A 19776-nucleotide genomic window follows, 5' to 3' on the forward strand; every position below is an offset into this window, starting at 1 on the left:
TTTCTTCATGAAAATCAAGGGATGCTATTATTAAATTATTAGAAAAGAGAACATGGATTACAAGTAAGCTTAAAACTATATGAGATCGACGAAGATCACAATAGTTTATGCATGTTCCTAATTTACAACCCCACAATCAAACAATTAACATTAGTCTCGTTATCAGTTGTAGTATTTAATCAATAATTAAGCATCACCGAAATGCTGCACATTCTGATGAGAAGGAGGAGCCTGATAAGCCTTAGCCATAGAGTTAGATATGTAGCTCCCACTAGACATGGCCACAGGAAATCCAATCCCGGTAGGCCTATTGGTCGCAGCTCTCTCCAGCGTTTGGACCTGAGTCTTCAAAAACTTGACATAGTGAATGGCCTCATCTAGCATGGAAGCGGTGTCCATTTTTGTCCCGCCCGGGACAAGTCTCTGCAGGATTCTAATCCTCTCACTAATCCTCTCTCTCCGATGCCGGGCCGCCACGCTCTGAGGGTCCTTAGAAATCTTCACGTTCCTTCTCTTTGGCGGCTTAACGGATTCCGGGTCGATGTTGATTGGCTGCATGGCTGCAATCCGGAATATCATCTCCCTCATGGCTGCCATCGAAGCACGTTTTTGTGACGGTGTTGAAAACAATGTTTGCTCGGTAGGGTTTGTGTTGGTGAATGAAATGGTGGATGGGATTGTTGGAAGGTTTAGGAAGGATTGTGAGTTTGAGTTTGGTGAATGGATACTATTGTTATGTGGGTTTTGGTCAGTAGTGTAATGAGACATGGTGGCACTGAGACTAGTGGGACTAGTTGTGGTGGCGGAGAAATTGAGATCGGACTGCGGCAGGTCGGAAACAACGTCGTTGTAGGCACCACAGAGCTCGGAGATTTTTTCCATTTGCATCATCATCATCATCTCCATCTGCTCCTCTGATTTGTACTGGCCAATATCCATTGCTATGTATATACTTGCTACGTATATAGCTAAGATTGTACTTAGCTAAGATTGTACTTATAATTTTATTTATATTATAAATTGGCAAGAAAAATAAAATTTAAAGTGTCTGAGAAGAAAAGAGAACAGCAAGGGGGAAGTAGGGTTTGAAGGCTGAGAAGTGATGGAAAATAGTACTGCTGGATGCAGAGGGATGGGAAAGATACAAGAGCTAGTGGAGTTTTACCAGAAAATGTGCAGTAGAGTAGTGAAGGAGAGAAATACACAAAGGTAAGAGAGAAGAGAAGCCGAAGGAAACGAGTGAATTAAATAGTGATAATATTGAGATCAGACCACCAGTCCTCTTGGAAGAATATATAGAGACTCCAATTTTAGGTTCATTTACTTCAAATTGATGTTTTATCAATATTTTGTACTCGATAAAATACATTTATATTATTTCTTGACTTACATGGCGAAGTGCCGTTGTTACTGCACTTAATTATAAACCATATATAGGTGCCATAAAAAAATTTAACTCATCCTGCCTCTTTATTAACTATGGAATTAGAGTTCATCTGAAAGTACTATTAAATAACTGAAAGCGCTTTATAAAAAGAGTAATGTTAGAGAGATAAAAAAATTTAAACAAAATTCGTAAACCGAATGATGTGGTTGTAAATGATTGGTTGATTGATTAAGTGTCGATTAACGTATTTGTTTTTTATTGGTGACACATCATTTGTTTAAAAATTTTGATTTATAAAAAATATTTTTTGTTCCAAAAGCACTTGAAATAATTGGCGTGCTTCTTGTAAGAATGACTTCAAATGTTTTTCCAAAATTAACTTATATTTTTACTAAATTTCCAAAAACATTTTCTTTAAAAACTTTTTTCAGTTATTCTAGGCTTCTAGACCAACATGTTTTATCTAAGGTGAAAGTTGCAACTTAAATTTGATCGACACTCAGTTTTCATCTATACTTTCCCTTCAAAGTTTTATCTAGTCCTCGGTTAATTGTTGTTTGAAGGTATAAATAACCTTAGAAGTTCATATTTTAGGTTTAAATGTTCGAGTTAAAACTTCAAATTTGAACAAAAAACTATGAAAGTGTTGTTGAGTAACTAGTGTCGACATCCACACGAAATACCGGAAATTAACGTCCCGAATAATCACATATATGTTCTTGGAGTTGTGTGGTCAATCTTTTAAAATAACCAAAGCTGTTAGATCTTTTTCTTCCTTGCCTTGATTTTTGGTTTCTTTCTTTGCTGGGAAACAATCTCTTCTTCCGGGATGGAGATAAAAAAGTCAAAAGGTTCGTACCTGATTATTGCTTCCTATATTTGGAAGAGCATCACAGTGGAGCATGCTGTCCATCATTTCCATCTGGACCCTTAGATTAACAAGTGGGCCCCACCTAGCACTTACACAGTGTACGAATTGACCAATGACCGAAAACCCTAATCAAATGCAGCAGATGGTCATTTTAATTTCAGTGATTCTCACCGTAAATCTAGATATTTACACCAAAAGAGAAGCGTTAACAGTAACACACAAATGTACAGGTAGTGAGGGTTCAGATCTACCAACTGTTTGAAAGTGTACGTGAAAGTGTTTTTTCTGAAAGTGGTTGTTTATTATACAGAAAAACACCATTTGAGTGGAACTGTCAACTGTGATGGTCCGACTTTGTCCTAAAAATTTCACTTTTTTTAGGACTGGGATCACCTCCGGACCCTTCCTGCTGAGCAAACTGAGCAAAACATCATATCCTTCCATTTTTGATCTTGTAGTAGAAATAAATTTAAATAGTGAAAAATTCTCACGCAAAACAAGACAAGATGAAAATGAAAGGTTGTGATGTTTTGCTCAGTTTGCTCAGCAGAGGGGATCCAGAGGTGGTCCCAGTCCCTGTTTTTTAAGGCCAAAGCCCTCACAATCACATGACAGGTGTCAGAAATCTCACCAGAACCCCTCCCCATCTGTCTCATAAATGACAGATAAATTCCTTTCTTTTCCTGGCTGGCGGTGGGAATACGATGCCGTTGATCAGCCGGGGATGTGGGTGTGGCCCTGCTGCCTGTGTCAATGGTCCAATCGGAGAGTCCTAGATAATGTAGCTAGTAAATATTTAGGGTTTTGGCTCCACATATGTGATAATGATATGATTTAGCTAGGGTTTGTATTTTATTGTATGGTGGTAGTACAGCCTAACAAAACTCATCTTCTCTTCTCTTATTGCTTGGGAACGCGTTTCGAGATGGATCAGGTTTTCTGGTGCCTACCCTCCTGATTCATGTGCTGGAATTGCTATAACGAACAATATATATAATTATCACGCAGCCTGCGGCTTGTGATCATCATCAAGTCGAATGTAAAACCTATTATTTACCCTTTTAATTATGTCATACAGTAAATAATGCTCTTTTTTACAATCGAATGCATGTTAACATTCCATTGTATTTGAAATAAGCTTATGGTTGACCATGAAACTAATTGGCAATATAACAATCAACGTAACTTTTTACAAGAACATATATAAAGAATGTTTTTAATATATTGACTCAAATTTACATTATGAACACACTAGTTCTCATGTGTGATATAATTTAAGCCTAACATATGGACAACAAATATTGAGTGACATGGGAGCACATACATATGCTGTTAAATTCAAAACATGAATTAACATCTCTGATATACCATGAAGTGCTATTGCTCATATTACCAATTAATTTTATAGCAAGACATCTTCTTCTTTAAAAAATACATTTTCAGAGCTTCACTCATTTGAGAGATGTATATTGAGGTAACATAAACCCACATGTATTAACTTTTTCTAGTTTAGAGTACAAAAAATAACAAAAATTGTTTCAGTACATCTATATCTATGTCAACAATGAAGTTGGACGGACTCGGCCCCCAAAACTCGGGTGGGTTAACCCATCTAGACGGGATGTTAGGAAGTTTAGCTGCGCGTTCCAGGTTAGTGCCAATACCACATATGATCACTGCGATGGATAATCATATTACCGACAAGGATATATTAGGAAGAGTAGGAACTAAGTGAAACTGACTGATCAGTAGAACCATGAGAACCTGATGAAACCCTAAGTTAAAAATGGGTTCAACTAAATTTGGCAATGAACTAGCTAGTTAGGAGCTTGCTGGATACCATTTACTCAAGGAGCACGACATATATATACCATAATCATTAACCTTTTATGCTTTAGATTAATCTGCCTCACTTCCTAAACCCTAGACCTCCCTTCACCATTACGTTGTGATCGAATAAAACAGAAGACTAATTGAGAACATGGAATTGATTTCGTCAAGATATATACTTTTCTATAATAAAAATAAAATAAATATTGTTCAAAAGTTCAATATATAAGTATATATATAGGTGAATACAACTATATACTGTAGCAGATGAGATGAAATCTCTATCCCGGATTAATTAATACAATAAAATAAAAGCTGTTGGCATGAGACATGAATAAAGAGACATGTTCTGTGTAAGAAGTTCGATTGGATAAAAAGAATCTAAAGAAGAGAGATCTTGCTGTTGGGTGGGGATTTTTTAACTTTGCATTATCACTGGTTGCACCACCTTATCTTCTTCCCCACATCAAACATTTATAATTTTTGTATACCTAGCTGGTCATATTTTAATAAGAATAATGTTAGAGAGATTAAATTTATAATTAAATTTGTAAACCAAATAATGTGTCGCCAAATAGGTAATGAGCACGTTAATCAACACTTAAGTAATAATATAAGAATTAACAACCACATAATTTAGTTTACAAAATTTGGTTTAAAAATTTAGTCTCCTTAACATTACCCTTTTAATAATACACCAAACCTAGCAAGCAAACACATACATATTCTTAGAAATATACCCATTATTTTTCCTCTTACTGTGACGATATCATTTATCATTTCACCGTTCAAACATTATAATCAGATCATTCATTTTCTTTATTATTATTGAAGATTATGTTTATAAAAAAAATCATTAAATCTGGAAGCCGTTTAGCCATCCATGTGTGTTTAACGAATCGAATCATGGTAGCAAATAACATCCTCGCTATGACCTGTCAACTTATTTAGTTTATATGAATGACTGGACTTACTTCGAATTGAATGAGTTTTTGCAAAAGTTCTTAAAATTGTTTAAAAGAAAATAAATGATTTCGATTATAGTGTTTATAACCCAATAAAAATCAATTATGAATAACTCAAGACATAATAAGTCAAGCAGCGTCCAATAAATAATGTTTGTTTCTTTCCAATTTCTTTATTTTGTTTTATTTTTTTTAACAAACGATATTATCTACAATAAGCAGAAGGGGGAGGGCCTGGTCTCACAATAAACTACAAATAATGTGATTCAAATTCACATTTGGCGATAATCAAACATGAGACCTCTCACTTATAAGTAAAAAGAAATACCACTAAATCGTAATATTAAATAGACACTTTCTTTTGTTGTATTTACCTTCTTATTTACCTTCCCTCCGTTGGGAATCGCGAGCACACTCTGTTGCAAAGAAAGAAGGAAAAGATATAACTTCTTCCACATTACAAATTATTATAAATTTATACTTGATGAGAAATGGTCCCCTATTTGATCTTTTTCTCTCTCTCTGCATGATTTTCATCAATTTTTTCAGATAGGGTGGTGTATTGCAGTTGTTTCTGTTCGACCAATTAATTGGGCAAATCAGACAGTCAAAAAGCATCTCATGCACTTGTTTGGGTTCGAAGTTTGTTGTTTTCGTTTTCAAGATGGTGGTCACTGCCACTCTCCTCTAATTTGAAGGGAAAAAATAGGGTTGTGGGAAAAGAAGAGAAGGCACTTTGGTCCAGCAGCAGACTTTACTGTTGTGTTGGTAAAAGGGTTTTGCTTATTTGGAGGTGTTTGCGTCATGATGGGTTTGGTGATCTCACAGGATGGTTTTTGTCTTAAACTGCAAGTATTGGGTTTTGGTCACATTGGAGTACGTGTTGTGGGAATTCCTTCTAATTTATTTGGCTTCAAAGAACATGAATTACGATCATCATGATGATATCATTCTTCGCATTGCATAAATGACACATCCGTTAAATAAAGTTGTTACCTGTTCATTTTAACGAATTTAACAAAATATGATCCGTTTAGATATTAGTTATGTCAAGAAAACGAGACGAATGAGACAAGTACAACAAATCGCCTGGCCCACTCCCTACAACCGCAAATTCACACGGGCCGACTTTAAATGGACCAGACTAATCGGCCCTGTTGACACCTTTACACAGGCAAAAACACAGAATACATGAATTTGAAAGTTCATAGTAAATTCTACAAATATTTTAAAGTAATATGGCAAGAAAATAGGAATACGAACTAAAAATACGAAGAACAAAACAAAGCTGGTAAGTTGTCAGGTATTCAAGCTGCATTTCCATTTGAGACTCCTCCTTGATCGCCATCCAAAAGCTCATTTACACAGAACCGATGCAAGTTGTCATACATTTTTCTCCACTGCTGAGCCATTTGTGTGGCTCTTTCATTTTCGCGCTTCAGTCTCTCAATCTCCATTTCTGCTGAGGCAGATCCTTGTTGCTGAAAATGAGGACCAGAAGTAAAGTTCGACGTCCGTGAAGATATACCGTTCATTTCCAGTAGTTGAATAATTATGAAACATTATTAGTAGTTCTGTGCGTGGATACCCAGTGCCCACACATACGCACCAACACACTCCCGAAATGTCTATAATTACTGTCTTAAGAATATTTATGAAGCAATAAAAACGAACCTGAAGCTCTTTGATTTGCCTATTCATCACTTGTTCAGTGATGTACAATGGTTCTGTCAAATTACTGCAAGTAGCCGGGCCTCCAAGGAAAGCTCTAATGTCTCCGCCTTCCTCTGTTGTATACTTTTCCAGTGGAGGTGGTAATGATGAACCATGCCTTCTCGAGGACGCATACGAATTCATCTGAGAAAAATGCTGTCGAACGACTAGAATATTATTCACTGGACCTGCACGGTACAGTGCAAATTTCATGTAAATACTAAACAAATTAGTAAAGTTTGGCAGATTGAGAATAAACAACAGTCAAAGTCGAATATAAAATGTAAACTAATTTGCACTAGATTTGCTTCAATACCACCACCATATATGCAAAGCCCGGGGAAGATAATAAAATAAACAGTGGAACATTATCTACAACAACCTTTGTTACAATAGGTTGGGTTAACTGTACATTAGAACAAGTTGAGGGGACGAAAGGTAAAGAAACAGAGATGGTGTATGCTCTAACAGATCCGTAGTTCATTAGAAAACACAATTAGTTAGGAAATGGCACAAATACAGACAGCAGACACATTTAAAAGTCAAATTAAAATGAAACATATTTGAGATTATGGATGTTAGAAAGCAATAATACAAATAGCATTGAGATAACCTTTTGCATGTTTGAATACACGAACAATGTTATGAGTTCTAGCATCCCAAACTCGAACGACGCCATCTTCTGATCCAGAAAGCAAATAATTTCCAGTAATGCCATATGCTAGGCAAGTAACAGCTTTGCTGTTCAAAAGTCAAAGTATAAAGTTGTCAGTTAAAAGAGTTTTGCTGTCACAACAAAATGAAGAGTGCCGGGTTCTTAAAACGTGCAACAATCTTTGGCTGGTTACTTTGAAAAACGAAAAATACACAGTTAAATGTTAGAGATGTGTAGCTGAAGAAAACTCATCAGAATAACAAATAAAACTGCAAACTGGAATATCAGTAAGTTCACCAAAAGGTTCACTATCAGAAAAGAGAGAAACCTGTGATTCGAGAAACAATCGATGATATGCAACCCAAACTTGCTGTTAAGTGGGCTCTCAGCATTAAGTGCAGCAACGTATATCTTGCCATCTCTACCACCGGCAAAGAAGACATTTTCACCAGGATCCAGTGCAATTGCATCAATTATAGTAGGGAAAACAATATTTCTCAATAATCTCCCACTTCCTACACTCCAAACCTAAGAAATGTACATCCAAATAAAAATCATAATACTAGATGGAGCAAAATGTCAAACACATGCGATTTCAAAAATGCATTGCTTTTTTGTTTATTGAGGATTAATAAGATTGCATCAGTAAATAATAGGCAAAAGACATGTAGTACACATTGAGGGACTTATAACAAGTACATTACAAGATACAAAACACCGACAAGATAAATCTGAGCATTTAAGAAAGTAAAAGGTCAACAAATCAAGACAAACAATCCACAAGTGGATGGTGAACTCATGAATCGTTTTCTCTTATAGTACCCAGACCCCATTCTATTTACTTTGTCATCGTTGTTCAGTACATGATCTGTCCGTTATAAAACATTATTATTATTATTCCAAATACAGTTTATAATTTACTAAAGAGCATACCGTACCTTACATGTGCGATCCTGTGATGCTGACACGATAATGGCTTTGCATCCACCATATCCTGTGACAACATCCGTTACACAAAGAGTGTGCTCCGTAAAATTATGCATGTACAGATGGCTTTCCTGTTGACTTTGATAATCATCGAATAATCTGTGGAGATTCAACGGATAGAGATATAAACGTCTTCAGTGCATGACTGAAAACAATATAAAGATACAAAAGTATAAGATAAGAAGTGGTTACCCTATAAGAGACCAAACTCTAATGCCTCCATCCTCCGACCCCGAAATCAGCAGGGAGCCATCATCCGAAAATGCCAAGCAACTAACACCTCTGTAGTGAGCATGCCATTTCTTAAGCAGTCTACCAGTATTAACCTAAATGCATGCAAAAACAAATGTTTATCAGCATTTCAGAGCTCAAAAGAAAATAAACTTAAGAGCTAGAAGAACAACGATTAGGAAATTAACCTCCCACAAGTAGATATTCCCCGATGAGCCACCGCCAACAATGTACGTCCCTTCGCTGTTCGCAGCGAGCGGATTGATCGGTTCTTCTGGGAAGCTCTTCACATCAACCTGCGGCTGCACAACAAAATTCAATAAATTCAATAAATTGCAAAAATTACCAAAATTATATAAAAAAAAAGTAAGCTTTTTATCAATGAGGCAATTCATCGAACAGGTAGTATGCATAAGAAAGGGGGTGATCTTACCTTGGACCAAGACCAGTACTGTACAGAGCCAGAGGAGGCAGAAGGCTCACGGAGCTGAGAGGAGGCGAGGAATCGTTCGGCGACGCAAATGAGGCCATGAGGCGGAGAAGCGCAGAGCTTGTAGCGGAGCTGCTCGGCGCCGGTGCGGAGGTCCCAACAGCCGATGCCGGCTTCGACAGACGACGAGGCCACCACCAGCTCCATTGAGAGTACAGATGGATTCGAATGGATTGGATTGGTGAATTGGGGGTTCTCACGAGGGTTTTTATTGAGTGTTTTGGAATCTAGGACAGAGTAAGGATACATAAACGTTGATGGTGCTGCTCTCTAAGGTTTTTGCTAGGGTTTTTGAATGGCGTGGGCAGACGCAAAAGGCCGGGAAGGGTCTCAAAACGGCCCCGTTCGCAATTGTTGTGAAAGTTTCTGATTGTTGTCTTAATTGTGGATTAATTATAATTCTTATATTTGATGGTTCAAATTTTTATTTATGATTTAACAAAAAAATTTGTAATTTGTTGTCCATTGTTGATTGTTTCCCACATTGACACGTTTTGAAGTTTCTCTTTTTTAATTCGACTCGATCAATCTGAGTTTTGAAAATTTAATTGGCATTTTTTTTTTGGCAACGCAGGCAACAAAATATAAGAGTCGTTACAAGACTGGATGTCATATCCATTCTAATTTCCACCTCATTTCTCGCTAAAAAGTGGCTCAAATTTACCATCTCTACCTTATCTGATAAAAGTTAATAAATAATTATGTCATTTATTATTCTTGACATTCATAAGGTTTTACTTAAGCAAAAGCCAAACCTCAAAGGAGGAGCGTCACTATTTAACAATATCACTAAAGGACATGTGACAATTCGCTAAGATTAACATAATTATTAAGAGATTGAAGACTTAAGCATAACAAAATTGGATAACATAAATATGTTCTCTCTATACATTTGATTTCAAATTCTCATTTATGCAGTTTGAATTAATTTGAGGTAAGATATCGCTGGTAAATACCCAATCTTTCGTGATTGGTTTTCTTTCTCAAATTTTAAAACAAGAGGATGCAAAGTGTGTTACGAAGCAAACTTCAAGAGGGTAATTTGTAGAGGCGCTGCGCTCAAATACCGACTTTTGAATCCTTTGGAATCAAGGCATGTATGATGGTCTCGCTGATGCGTTTCAAGTTTAATTTGGGCCCGAATGGGTTTCTCTTTTTGGTCGAACCAAATGGGTTTCATGTTTCAGCAAGTATTTCAATTGAACATTGGGCCTTCTGCCCAGACGAAAAAAAGATTTGGTTGATAAAAATGTTTATGGATTACTCGCCATATATGGCATTTTAATGTTTTTTTAGGCTTTTTTTTAAAGTGTTTTTAAATAACTGAAAATATTTTTAGAGAAAATTATCATATTTTTGAGCTGTTTAAAATTTAGGTCTCGTTTAGAAACACTTTTAAAATGATGAAACACGTTTTTGGGGCAGATCCTTAGTAAAAATGCAAGTAAAATAGGAACAACGCTTGAAGTGCCTCCTACAAAAAGTACATAATTGATGTTGTAGATAGTACTTCAAATGCTTTTGAAACTAAAAAAATATTTTTCTTAAAAATGCTTTCATTCATTTTACTAATTTTTCTAAATGAGCCCTTAGTTCCAAATAACAATTCATGTGTTAATGATAATCATTAAGCAGGATTCCACTTTGATTACTCACCAGAATATTTGTTGGAGCGTTCAAGTCTAGTAATTTTTTTAAGAACTGGACTTGGCTGCTGAAAGTTTAGCAGCAACTACTGATCATCAATCATAATTGGACACGTGTTTAAACATTTGATTTCATCTGCTGATCTTTTCAGCAACAGAGTTCTATCCTTTTTTTAATACAAAAAATAACAAAAAAATATATATAGCACATGCATGACATCAGCATTGTTGGCAATGGCGGATGCAGTGCACGTCTTCAAGCATTTTAAATTACAATAAAGCATATATGTGCACCGTCGCTTGGTTTCTTTGGTGTATTTCTTCACATGGATTCACATGTTTCCATGGAGCCCACATTTTGAAACTAATTTAATTTTCTAAATCACCTAGAAATTTCCTAATGTAAAACAAAGACACTCAATTCAACAATTTGGGGTGAATGGACACATCTAGAATTAATTGATAAGTTAATACTGGTTATCTGGCCATTTCTTAGGTTCGAAATTAGTGGATGGCTAATTCGATATCAAATTAGGTTACCTATTGTGTAGTTTTCGAACTTTCATCTCTTCTTAATGTAAAATATATCGTTGTACTAAAATAAAAAAATAAAACAACTTCTTATTTGGAACAAGTGAAGTCGGAAAAGGAGAAAAAGAACTTGAAAGAAATTAACTACTAGCTCCAACTAATTGGTATGTTTACTCATTTTTAAATATTTAATTATGAAATTTTAATGTAGAGTTTATGTTTTAATTTTTTATTACGTGCGAGTAAGAAATATTTTTCAAAAGCGTGCTAAACGCGAAGGAGTAAAGAATTTAATACTCACTCTGTATAAATAAGCGTGAAAAAGGTCTGTACAGTTAGTTGGTCAATATCTTTTTCCCTAAAAGTAGTGCGGGGCATATGTCTATGTTTAGGTTACGACAATTACTCACCTAGCACTTTTAGTAGTATTAATCTTTACTTATAAATAAAAAAAAAATATATATATATATATATATATATATCAGGTTTAATTTTGGTGAATAGAGAGTTGGATACAAATTATTATAGTTATTTTATTGTGTGATCTAACTTAAATCCTTCACTTCCTTAATGTAAATATATTGTTGCATTAAAACAAATATGATGTTCAAAGTACAAATTTTAACTGTTACACTATGTTTGGATGATGGAAATAAACATAAAATTTTGACAAAATTCAGATTTTATAAATTGATATGCATTAATTTACTTATTTGAATTCATAAACATATAAATTTAGAATTTCCGTGTAGAAAAAAAAATTGGATTATGAGATCTCCAATTCCCAAGTTTAATTATAGGTAAATAGATGTCGTTTCTAAATTTTTATGAGTAAGTGATTAAAATAATAAATTGCATATTTAAATTATATTGTTCCTTTAGGTTAACAAAACAAGAAAATTTACAAATTATAGAAAATGAAATTTTATCATTTTAAAATTCCTCATTCAAACAAAATGTTATTGTATTTTGATATCTACATGCAATTATTTTTCGTAAACAGATAATTTACTCGCATTTTCTCTTAATACAAGTGGAAGACTTTAGATGCAGGTATAACCGTTTTTAGTTACGGAATATGATTTTTACATGCACTTTTTGATTCTCACACACACATTATTTTTATATATCAGATTGAATAAATTAAATGAACACCACAAACATAAATAAATATAAAAATAGCTATACGATCGATCATTATACAATATGTTTATGTATCTATACATATACGAGTATTGGCAATTTGGCATATGAAATGCGGGCGGTGCCAACTGTGGCATGTCTGTCAGCTTAATTAGTTCCTTGCTATTTCGTCAACCCAAACTTTAGAACCCACCAAATCACAAATATTAACCCCCCTAACCCTAATTAATTAAAAATTAGCACCCCTACCTTTGTCTTCCGCGTCCCTCGCAGCAAGGTATAATCTTACTCCAAGTCCCCCTCACCCCCGTTACCCCTTCATTGCAGCTGAGCTCAGCTCACACACAATATTGCCCCAAATCGCCCTCCATTAAATTCCCCCAATTCACCACCAAACAAACCAACCTCCGCCACAATGCACGCCAAGACAGACTCCGAGGTGACAAGCCTCGCGCCGTCGTCCCCCACCAGATCCCCAGGCCGCCGCCCCGTCTACTACGTCCAGAGCCCCTCGCGCGACTCCCACGATGGAGAAAAGACCGCCACGTCGTTTCAGTCCACCCCTGTCATCAGCCCCTCCGGCTCCCCTCCCCACTCCCACTCCTCAGTCGGCCGCCACTCCCGCGAGTCCTCCTCCACACGGTTCTCCGGGTCACTCAAACCCGGATCCCGAAAGATCAACCCCAATGACGGGTCCCGCCACCACCGGAAAGGTCAGAAGCCGTGGAAGGAGCAAGCCGTCATTGAAGAAGAAGGCCTTCTGGAGGGAGAAGAGCGATCCAAAGGCTTCCCGCGGCGGTGCTACTTCCCGGCTTTCGTTCTCGGCTTCTTCCTCCTCTTCACCATGTTCGCTCTGATTCTCTGGGGCGCCAGTAAGCCCATGAAGCCCAAGATCACCATGAAGGTTCGTCGGATTCGCCATTGTCCATTCTCAATTCTCCATGCTCTCATCTCCATTTGGCTAATTGATTGTCTGTCTAGTGATTAAGTCGGTTAATTTCGTTTAATTGCAGAGCGTGACGTTCGAACAGTTCAAGATTCAAGCGGGTTCGGATTCCACCGGCGTCTCCACTGATATGATCTCAGTCAATTCCACAGTCAAGTTCACATTTCGCAACACCGGCACGTTCTTCGGAATGCACGTAATGCCGAAGACTCTAGATCTATCGTACTTCCAAATCACAATTGCCTCCGGAACCGTAAGCCAATTTCCACTTTCAATCATTAATTTTCATAATTTCATCGACTAGTCATCAATTAGATTGCTAATCTCAATTGGTTTATGCAGATTAAAAAGTTTTATCAGTCGAGGAAGAGCCAGAGATCGATCAGCGTTCAGTTATTCGGCGATAAAATCCCGCTGTACGGGAGCGGCGCAAGCATAAACAGCGCGACGGGGACGACGGCGCTGCCGGTGCCGGTGCAGCTGAACTTCGTGATCCGATCGACAGCCTACGTTTTGGGGAAATTGGTGAAGCCGAAATTCAACCGGCGGGTTCATTGTTCTGTAACTTTCGATCCCAAAAAGCTCAACGTTCCGATCAAGCTCAACAACTGCACCACTAGTTGATCGACAGAGACGAGGAAGCACACGAAATTACAAATTTGTATTCTTTTTCTTTGTTTTCGTTGAAGAGAAAAAGTGGCGGACAACTCAGCGGGCAGACTTTTGGAGTTCGGGCAGAGAGTGAGGGTAGAAAATGACGCGGTTTTGGGACTTTTTGGGTGCCCGAGATGAGTGTTGATTTACAGGTTGTATTACTACTTACTATATTCACACCTTCTCTCTTGTTTATTTATTCTATTTTTCTTCTTTTTATTGTAATTGTAAAAGTATGAAATTATTTATTTATATATAATCTCAATAATGCAATGCAATTCCATTCGTAATTATTTTTTGAGTAGTGCTATCCATAAATATTTTTTAATTTTTGACTATGAATGAAATGAATTAAAAAAGATTAACGGTAAAAAAAATTAAAAAAAAGTGTGTGATAGAGAAAAATGAGTGTAAAATTGTAAATAATATTTTTTTAAATTTTTTTTGTGTGCGGCGGGTAAGCACATGTAAATATAGACAACCCGACTAAGAAAATATCACGAAATATCCCAAGTTTGGGTTGGACATAATCATGTCAACCCGCTTGACACGGTCAATAAATTGCTCATGTGTTGAGTCAACTAGCATAATTCGAAATTTACATGTTTTAACATGTTTAAGTAATCCCTGTATTTGATACAAACATTATATGTTATGGGTAAGTTTCTGCTTATGAACATTAGCTAATTATTAATCGTAACATTATTAGTAATTGTGTCGTGTCCGGATATACTATTTTTGTTCGTGTCCAACTATTATCAACATGAACCCGATCTGAAAACATGAATCGCCACCCTATTGAATTGTATGATTAATGAATGACTTAACTACATTATGGATTCGTTTGGAAGTTCTTTTAAAAGACTGAAATCGCTTTTAGTGAAAATGTTTTTGAATCCAATCCTTAGTAAAAGTCTAAGTGAATCCTGGAAAAAAACTTTAAGTGCTTCATGCAAGAAGCACATATCTAGTGCTTATTTCAAAAAGCACTTGAAGTTCTTTTGGAACCAAAAAACAATTTCGTCAAAAACGGTTTCAATTATTATAAAAATATTTCCAAACGAGCCTATGTCACTATCCTTTGCACAGTTTCTAATTCTAAATATGGACCGGACTGAAAATTCACTATCAGGCCCGAAAATATTGGGCCGAATCTATAGGGCAAAGTAAAATTTGTTAGATTTACGAAAAAGCCCACAAATAAGAAGCCTGATGACAATGAGGACAGGCGGTGAAAAATAAAAGATGGAATCTTCGACGGCCAGCGAGCCAGCATTTCACACAAGCAACCTCTCTCTCTCTCTCTCTGTTCGTTTCTGTCTCCTCAGAGAAAAGAACTCTCTTTCTCTCTCTAAAGCTCTCTGAGACTCTCTCTCTAAAACCTCACAAGCTATGGCTCTTCCCCGGCACCATTTCCAACAGCACTACCCACCCCAACAACAACAACAGCAACAATCCAAGTCTTTCAGGTAATTATTTCATCAATTTCGTCCAATATTTAAGACGCTTCCTTTTATTTATTTACTTAAATCTATTTATTTTCCACATTTTTGGTGTAGAAATTTGTACACAATCGACGGTCAGATGTCGCCGGCGGTGGCCTATTATGACCCCGGAAATTTACAGGATCACCCCCAGCAGCATCCTCCTTACGTTCCGCCCTGTAATTTCTCTTTCCTCCTCTTTTTCTTTCATTTTCTTATGCTTTGTTTGGTTGCCCAGAATTTGTAACAAAACCTAGCTCAACAATTTTGGTTTTTTTTAAATACCAGTGCTCCAAATTCCAGAGGGTTTTAGATAAAAATCGTCACTTTAGCTGTATTTCCGTGTTTTCGCTGCGAATTTCAGCTGAATTTATCATTTTTAATAACGGAATTGCAGAAAGTGGAATACTTTATTAAATTCATGACATTTTTTGTCCCTTAACTTTCCCTAGACTTTCTTGGCAACCAAACAGAGCCTTGATTCTTTGATCTTGAGCTTGTGGAACATTACCTGAAATGATTGGTGTCTTCTTTTTAGTTCATGTAGAAGGGTTTGCGCCTGGTCCCGTGGCTGCAACGGATGGCAGCGATAATGGCGCTGATTTGCAGTGGCATTACGGTTTTGAATCCAAAAGGAAAAAGCTAAAGGAACAGGATTTCCTGGAGAACAACTCACAGATATCGTCCATTGATTTCCTGCAACCGCGATCGGTCTCCACAGGCTTGGGTTTGTCCCTTGACAATACTCGAATGGTTTCTACGGGGGACTCATCACTGCTGTCAGTTATCGGCGATGATGTTGATCATGAGCTACAGCGACAGGATGCTGAGATTGATAGATTCCTCAAGGCCCAGGTTTGGTTTCTTGGCAAAGACCTTATCTTGTTGTTTGGTTGAATGCTTTTTTGGGGATGTCTTAGATGCTTGCAAAAAGCTAAATTAATTGTGTTTATAACAGGATGATTACTTAATCTGCTGATGATCAATGGTCGTACATTTTTGTATATGTTGGTATATAGGGGTATTATGTCATTGTTTTAATGATCATGCCATTTTTGTTGAGTTTATGTATGGGTTTGAACATCTAATACTTTTGATCGCAGATTCTTGGATTTTGTTTAGGATTATTTTCTTCTATAAAAACCATGGATCAATTTTCAAGTACTCAAATGTTTGATGTAATAAGAGTTGCAGTTCGGCGAACTGGATAAGTTGTATTTTGACAGTTCTCAAACCGAAACTAGAAAAACTACATTTATAGCATCTTAAGTGTGCATGCATCCACAAAATTACTAGAATCTGTTATCCTTTGCGTTTTCAAAATGATCGTTCATATGATTTGTTATATTTGAGGCCATTATGATTAGAGATGGCACTACGTGTCATGCAGTTTGGTTCAAGATGCTACAAAATGTTATCAACTTCCCAAAACACATGACAGGCTAACCTCACAGATAGTGATTGCGTCCAACTATGGTTTGATATCTTAACTAAAATATGTGTTATCTGTTACTAAGTTTATGGCATATCTTTTAATAAAAAAAGTGCTTCATCCGAGCACAAATTGACGACTTTGATTTGTACTCTTCACCACTATTGATACAATCTAAACATGAACTGTATTTAGTAAATAAAATAAACAAGATTTGGCATAACTCGGATAATGTTTCAAGTGTTCCATCTTGATGGAAGATCCTTGCGGCTAAGGTAGTAGATGTGGTGGTGTGAGGACAGTGCGGTTTGTATAGTCGTGTTTAAGCAGTCTTTTGTAAGTAAAATTCGTGTATATTCGGTTTCTTATTCGAGTTTTCTTGTTCGCCTTCCGTTTTTGGGTTGTTGGATATTCTGTGGGTCCCATTGCTTTCTGATGATTGCTTTTATGTCAACGTGTTTGCTTATTAGCAAGGAACAACCATTCAATAGATTCTTTTAACTGATTAACTAACTATAACTTTCCTATTTTATAGGGTGACCGATTGCGGCAAACTATCCTGGACAAGGTCCAAGCCACCCAGCTTCAGACTCTCTCAGCTGTGGAAGACAAAGTTCTTCGGAAGCTGCGAGAGAAAGAAGCAGAAGTGGAGAGCATTAACAAGAAGAATATGGAGCTTGAAGAGCGAATGGAACAGTTGGCTGTTGAAGCAGGTGCTTGGCAACAGATAGCCAGGCGCAACGAAAACATGATCTCATCTCTAAGGTTTAATCTTCAGCACGTATATGCTCAAAGTAGAGATAGTAAAGAAGGATGTGGTGACAGTGAGGTAGATGATACAGCTTCTTGCTGCAATGGGCGTTCAATCAATTTGGATATGTTTTGCAAGGAGAATAATGACGGGAAAGAGATGATGACTTGCAAGGCCTGTCGAGTCAATGAAGTGTGCATGCTTCTATTGCCTTGTAAGCATCTCTGCCTGTGTAAAGATTGTGAAAGTAAGCTCAGCGTCTGCCCTCTCTGTCAATCGTCTAAGTTTATCGGCATGGAGGTGTATGTGTAACGTGTTACATTAGAAAGCTGTTTATCTTTTATGTCTAAGTCATATGTCATATAAAAATTATCAAAAGTCATGCATTATTGTTGTCATTTGAGGATTAACTGCTTGAGCACCCTGTGAGACTGGCATTATTTGGCCATCCGAAGATAGGGCTAAAGAGTAAAGATTTGAATAGACATTAGCCGTCCTGTGAATGATTAGTAGCATTATTCTTAAGATTCTTAAATGAGCAGTGATTTTTACACACCCGTTGATTCTCCTGTAATTTATTCAATCCAAATGTGAAACAAAGGGAGGACTGCGGGAGAAGAAAACGGGTGTGCGAAAATGAGTTTTCTTTATAATGTAAATTAGTGGCATGCCATTTCTATGTATCGTTTGTGTTCGAAAATGTTGTGTTTTTCAATCTGTGTGACATGCTTTCGTCCGTTTGGTGCCAAAACTTGTATGGGTTGCCAAACTTAGAAACTCAGAGGCAAGTAAGCAACAACCTTGAACCATCCTGAGCAGCATTTCCAATACGTGGCTGCATGTTATTTGTCCATTACTAGCAACGTACACTGTAACGCAACGAAGAAGTAGCTGATTATATTACGTAGCGTGCAAGGGTGTAAAACCCCAGTCGTACACTCCACCTGCTAAACCGGTTTATGGGTGGGGGAACTGGGAAAATGTTGTATAAACTGGTTTAGTTAATTAATTCAAGATTAATTCGTTTTGGTTTGCTCTCAAACTTATTTAATTTATCGGAATTGTTATTAGCGTTATACAATTTTCATTGTGCATTTCAAATCTTTTATATTTAGATAAAAGAATGCATTTGTAAGGAGTGCACAACGAGATTATACTTTTAGCATTCAACTTATAACATCAGAGAAAATTAGACCGATAGAAAGAACATAAAATTAGAACGATATTGAGAAGATTAGTACGTGCTTGTGCAATGTTGATACGCATAAACCGGGAAGGCTCATTTAAAACATAGATTATAGAGCGGCTCGTCGGGCCGATATAACAAGAAATATAGACATATGGGCCTCAAATCAAACATCTGGACTGGCCAGCAGGTGGGAGATTATAGAGTCCGGCCCTTCATAACTAGAAAAGTAGGCATGAAAAATGTAAGATTAATTACTCCATTTCTTTTATTCTTTCCATCCAGACAGAACCAAGAAACCCACATGGAGGCTATAAGAAAAAGAAAAAAAGAATGGGGACGATCTCAGAAGTTCAATTTAGCTGAGGCCGAAGAAACATAACCCAATATGGTTTGATAATTCATTTCAATAGTAATCAACTGATCAAATATAAGATTGCACATTATAATATAATATTTTTAGTTTCGTCAAATTTTTGACGTGGCCTTTGATATCATGTAAAATTATGTGAAGTGGACGATTGTATTAACACGTACATATATGCCAATTATACATTGTAATAACGGTTGACCTAATCACTTGTGAACTGAAAGTGTGATAGAGAGGTAATTTGGATTGCATGAGATGACATGTGATCGCTCGTAAATGATGTGGTATTAACAGATCTTACATTCTTCAACTTTATAAAAATACATAAGCTATTATGGTATGAGTCTTGGGGAGGAAGTTTGTAGTTTAATTTGGGGAAAAAAAGGTAGGGGAGGGAATTGAAGTTTGCTTTTGGGTGAGGGAGGGAGATTGGATGGATAAACTTTTATCTAATCATGCCTTTGAAAGTGATGACAAAGAGGAAAGTGAATATGCTTCCCCATG

General features: G+C 36.7%; 4 protein-coding genes across 5 annotated transcripts; 2 read left to right on the plus strand and 2 right to left on the minus strand.

Annotated features, from left to right (window-relative positions):
* LOC137736209 (uncharacterized) lies at positions 1 to 1299 on the minus strand. The gene has a single exon (XM_068475787.2). It carries the CDS (start codon positions 937 to 939, stop codon positions 187 to 189), a length of 753 nt encoding a protein of 250 aa, XP_068331888.1. The 5' UTR covers positions 940 to 1299; the 3' UTR covers positions 1 to 186.
* A 4733-nt stretch (positions 1300 to 6032) lies between these two features.
* Positions 6033 to 9586, minus strand: RID3 (Transducin/WD40 repeat-like superfamily protein). Of its 2 annotated transcripts, none has more exons than XM_068487950.2 (8): positions 9073 to 9586; positions 8828 to 8935; positions 8601 to 8734; positions 8360 to 8507; positions 7750 to 7949; positions 7380 to 7507; positions 6728 to 6954; positions 6033 to 6534 (listed from the first exon to the last, which is right to left on the minus strand). In XM_068487950.2, exons 1-8 carry the CDS (start codon positions 9376 to 9378, stop codon positions 6361 to 6363), a joined length of 1425 nt encoding a protein of 474 aa, XP_068344051.1. In that variant the 5' UTR covers positions 9379 to 9586; the 3' UTR covers positions 6033 to 6360. The 2 variants fall into 2 exon arrangements, with proteins under 2 accessions (XP_068344051.1, XP_068344048.1); XM_068487947.2 differs by having other exon boundaries at positions 8828 to 8941; positions 9073 to 9507.
* Positions 9587 to 12666: 3080 nt separating this feature from the next.
* LOC137712841 (uncharacterized) lies at positions 12667 to 14342 on the plus strand. Its single transcript, XM_068452017.2, has 3 exons — positions 12667 to 13353; positions 13463 to 13648; positions 13738 to 14342. Exons 1-3 carry the CDS (start codon positions 12865 to 12867, stop codon positions 14017 to 14019), a joined length of 957 nt encoding a protein of 318 aa, XP_068308118.1. The 5' UTR covers positions 12667 to 12864; the 3' UTR covers positions 14020 to 14342.
* A 970-nt stretch (positions 14343 to 15312) lies between these two features.
* Positions 15313 to 18416, plus strand: LOC137746577 (putative BOI-related E3 ubiquitin-protein ligase 2). The gene is made up of 4 exons (XM_068486598.2): positions 15313 to 15518; positions 15609 to 15712; positions 16072 to 16388; positions 17501 to 18416. The coding sequence occupies exons 1-4, from the start codon at positions 15442 to 15444 to the stop codon at positions 18026 to 18028; spliced, it is 1026 nt and encodes a 341-aa protein (XP_068342699.1). The 5' UTR covers positions 15313 to 15441; the 3' UTR covers positions 18029 to 18416.
* Positions 18417 to 19776: the final 1360 nt, after the last annotated feature.

The sequence above is a fragment of the Pyrus communis genome, chromosome 15 (assembly GCF_041283825.1).
Source record: "Pyrus communis isolate YQ-2024b chromosome 15, ASM4128382v1, whole genome shotgun sequence".
Lineage (NCBI taxonomy): Eukaryota > Viridiplantae > Streptophyta > Magnoliopsida > Rosales > Rosaceae > Pyrus > Pyrus communis.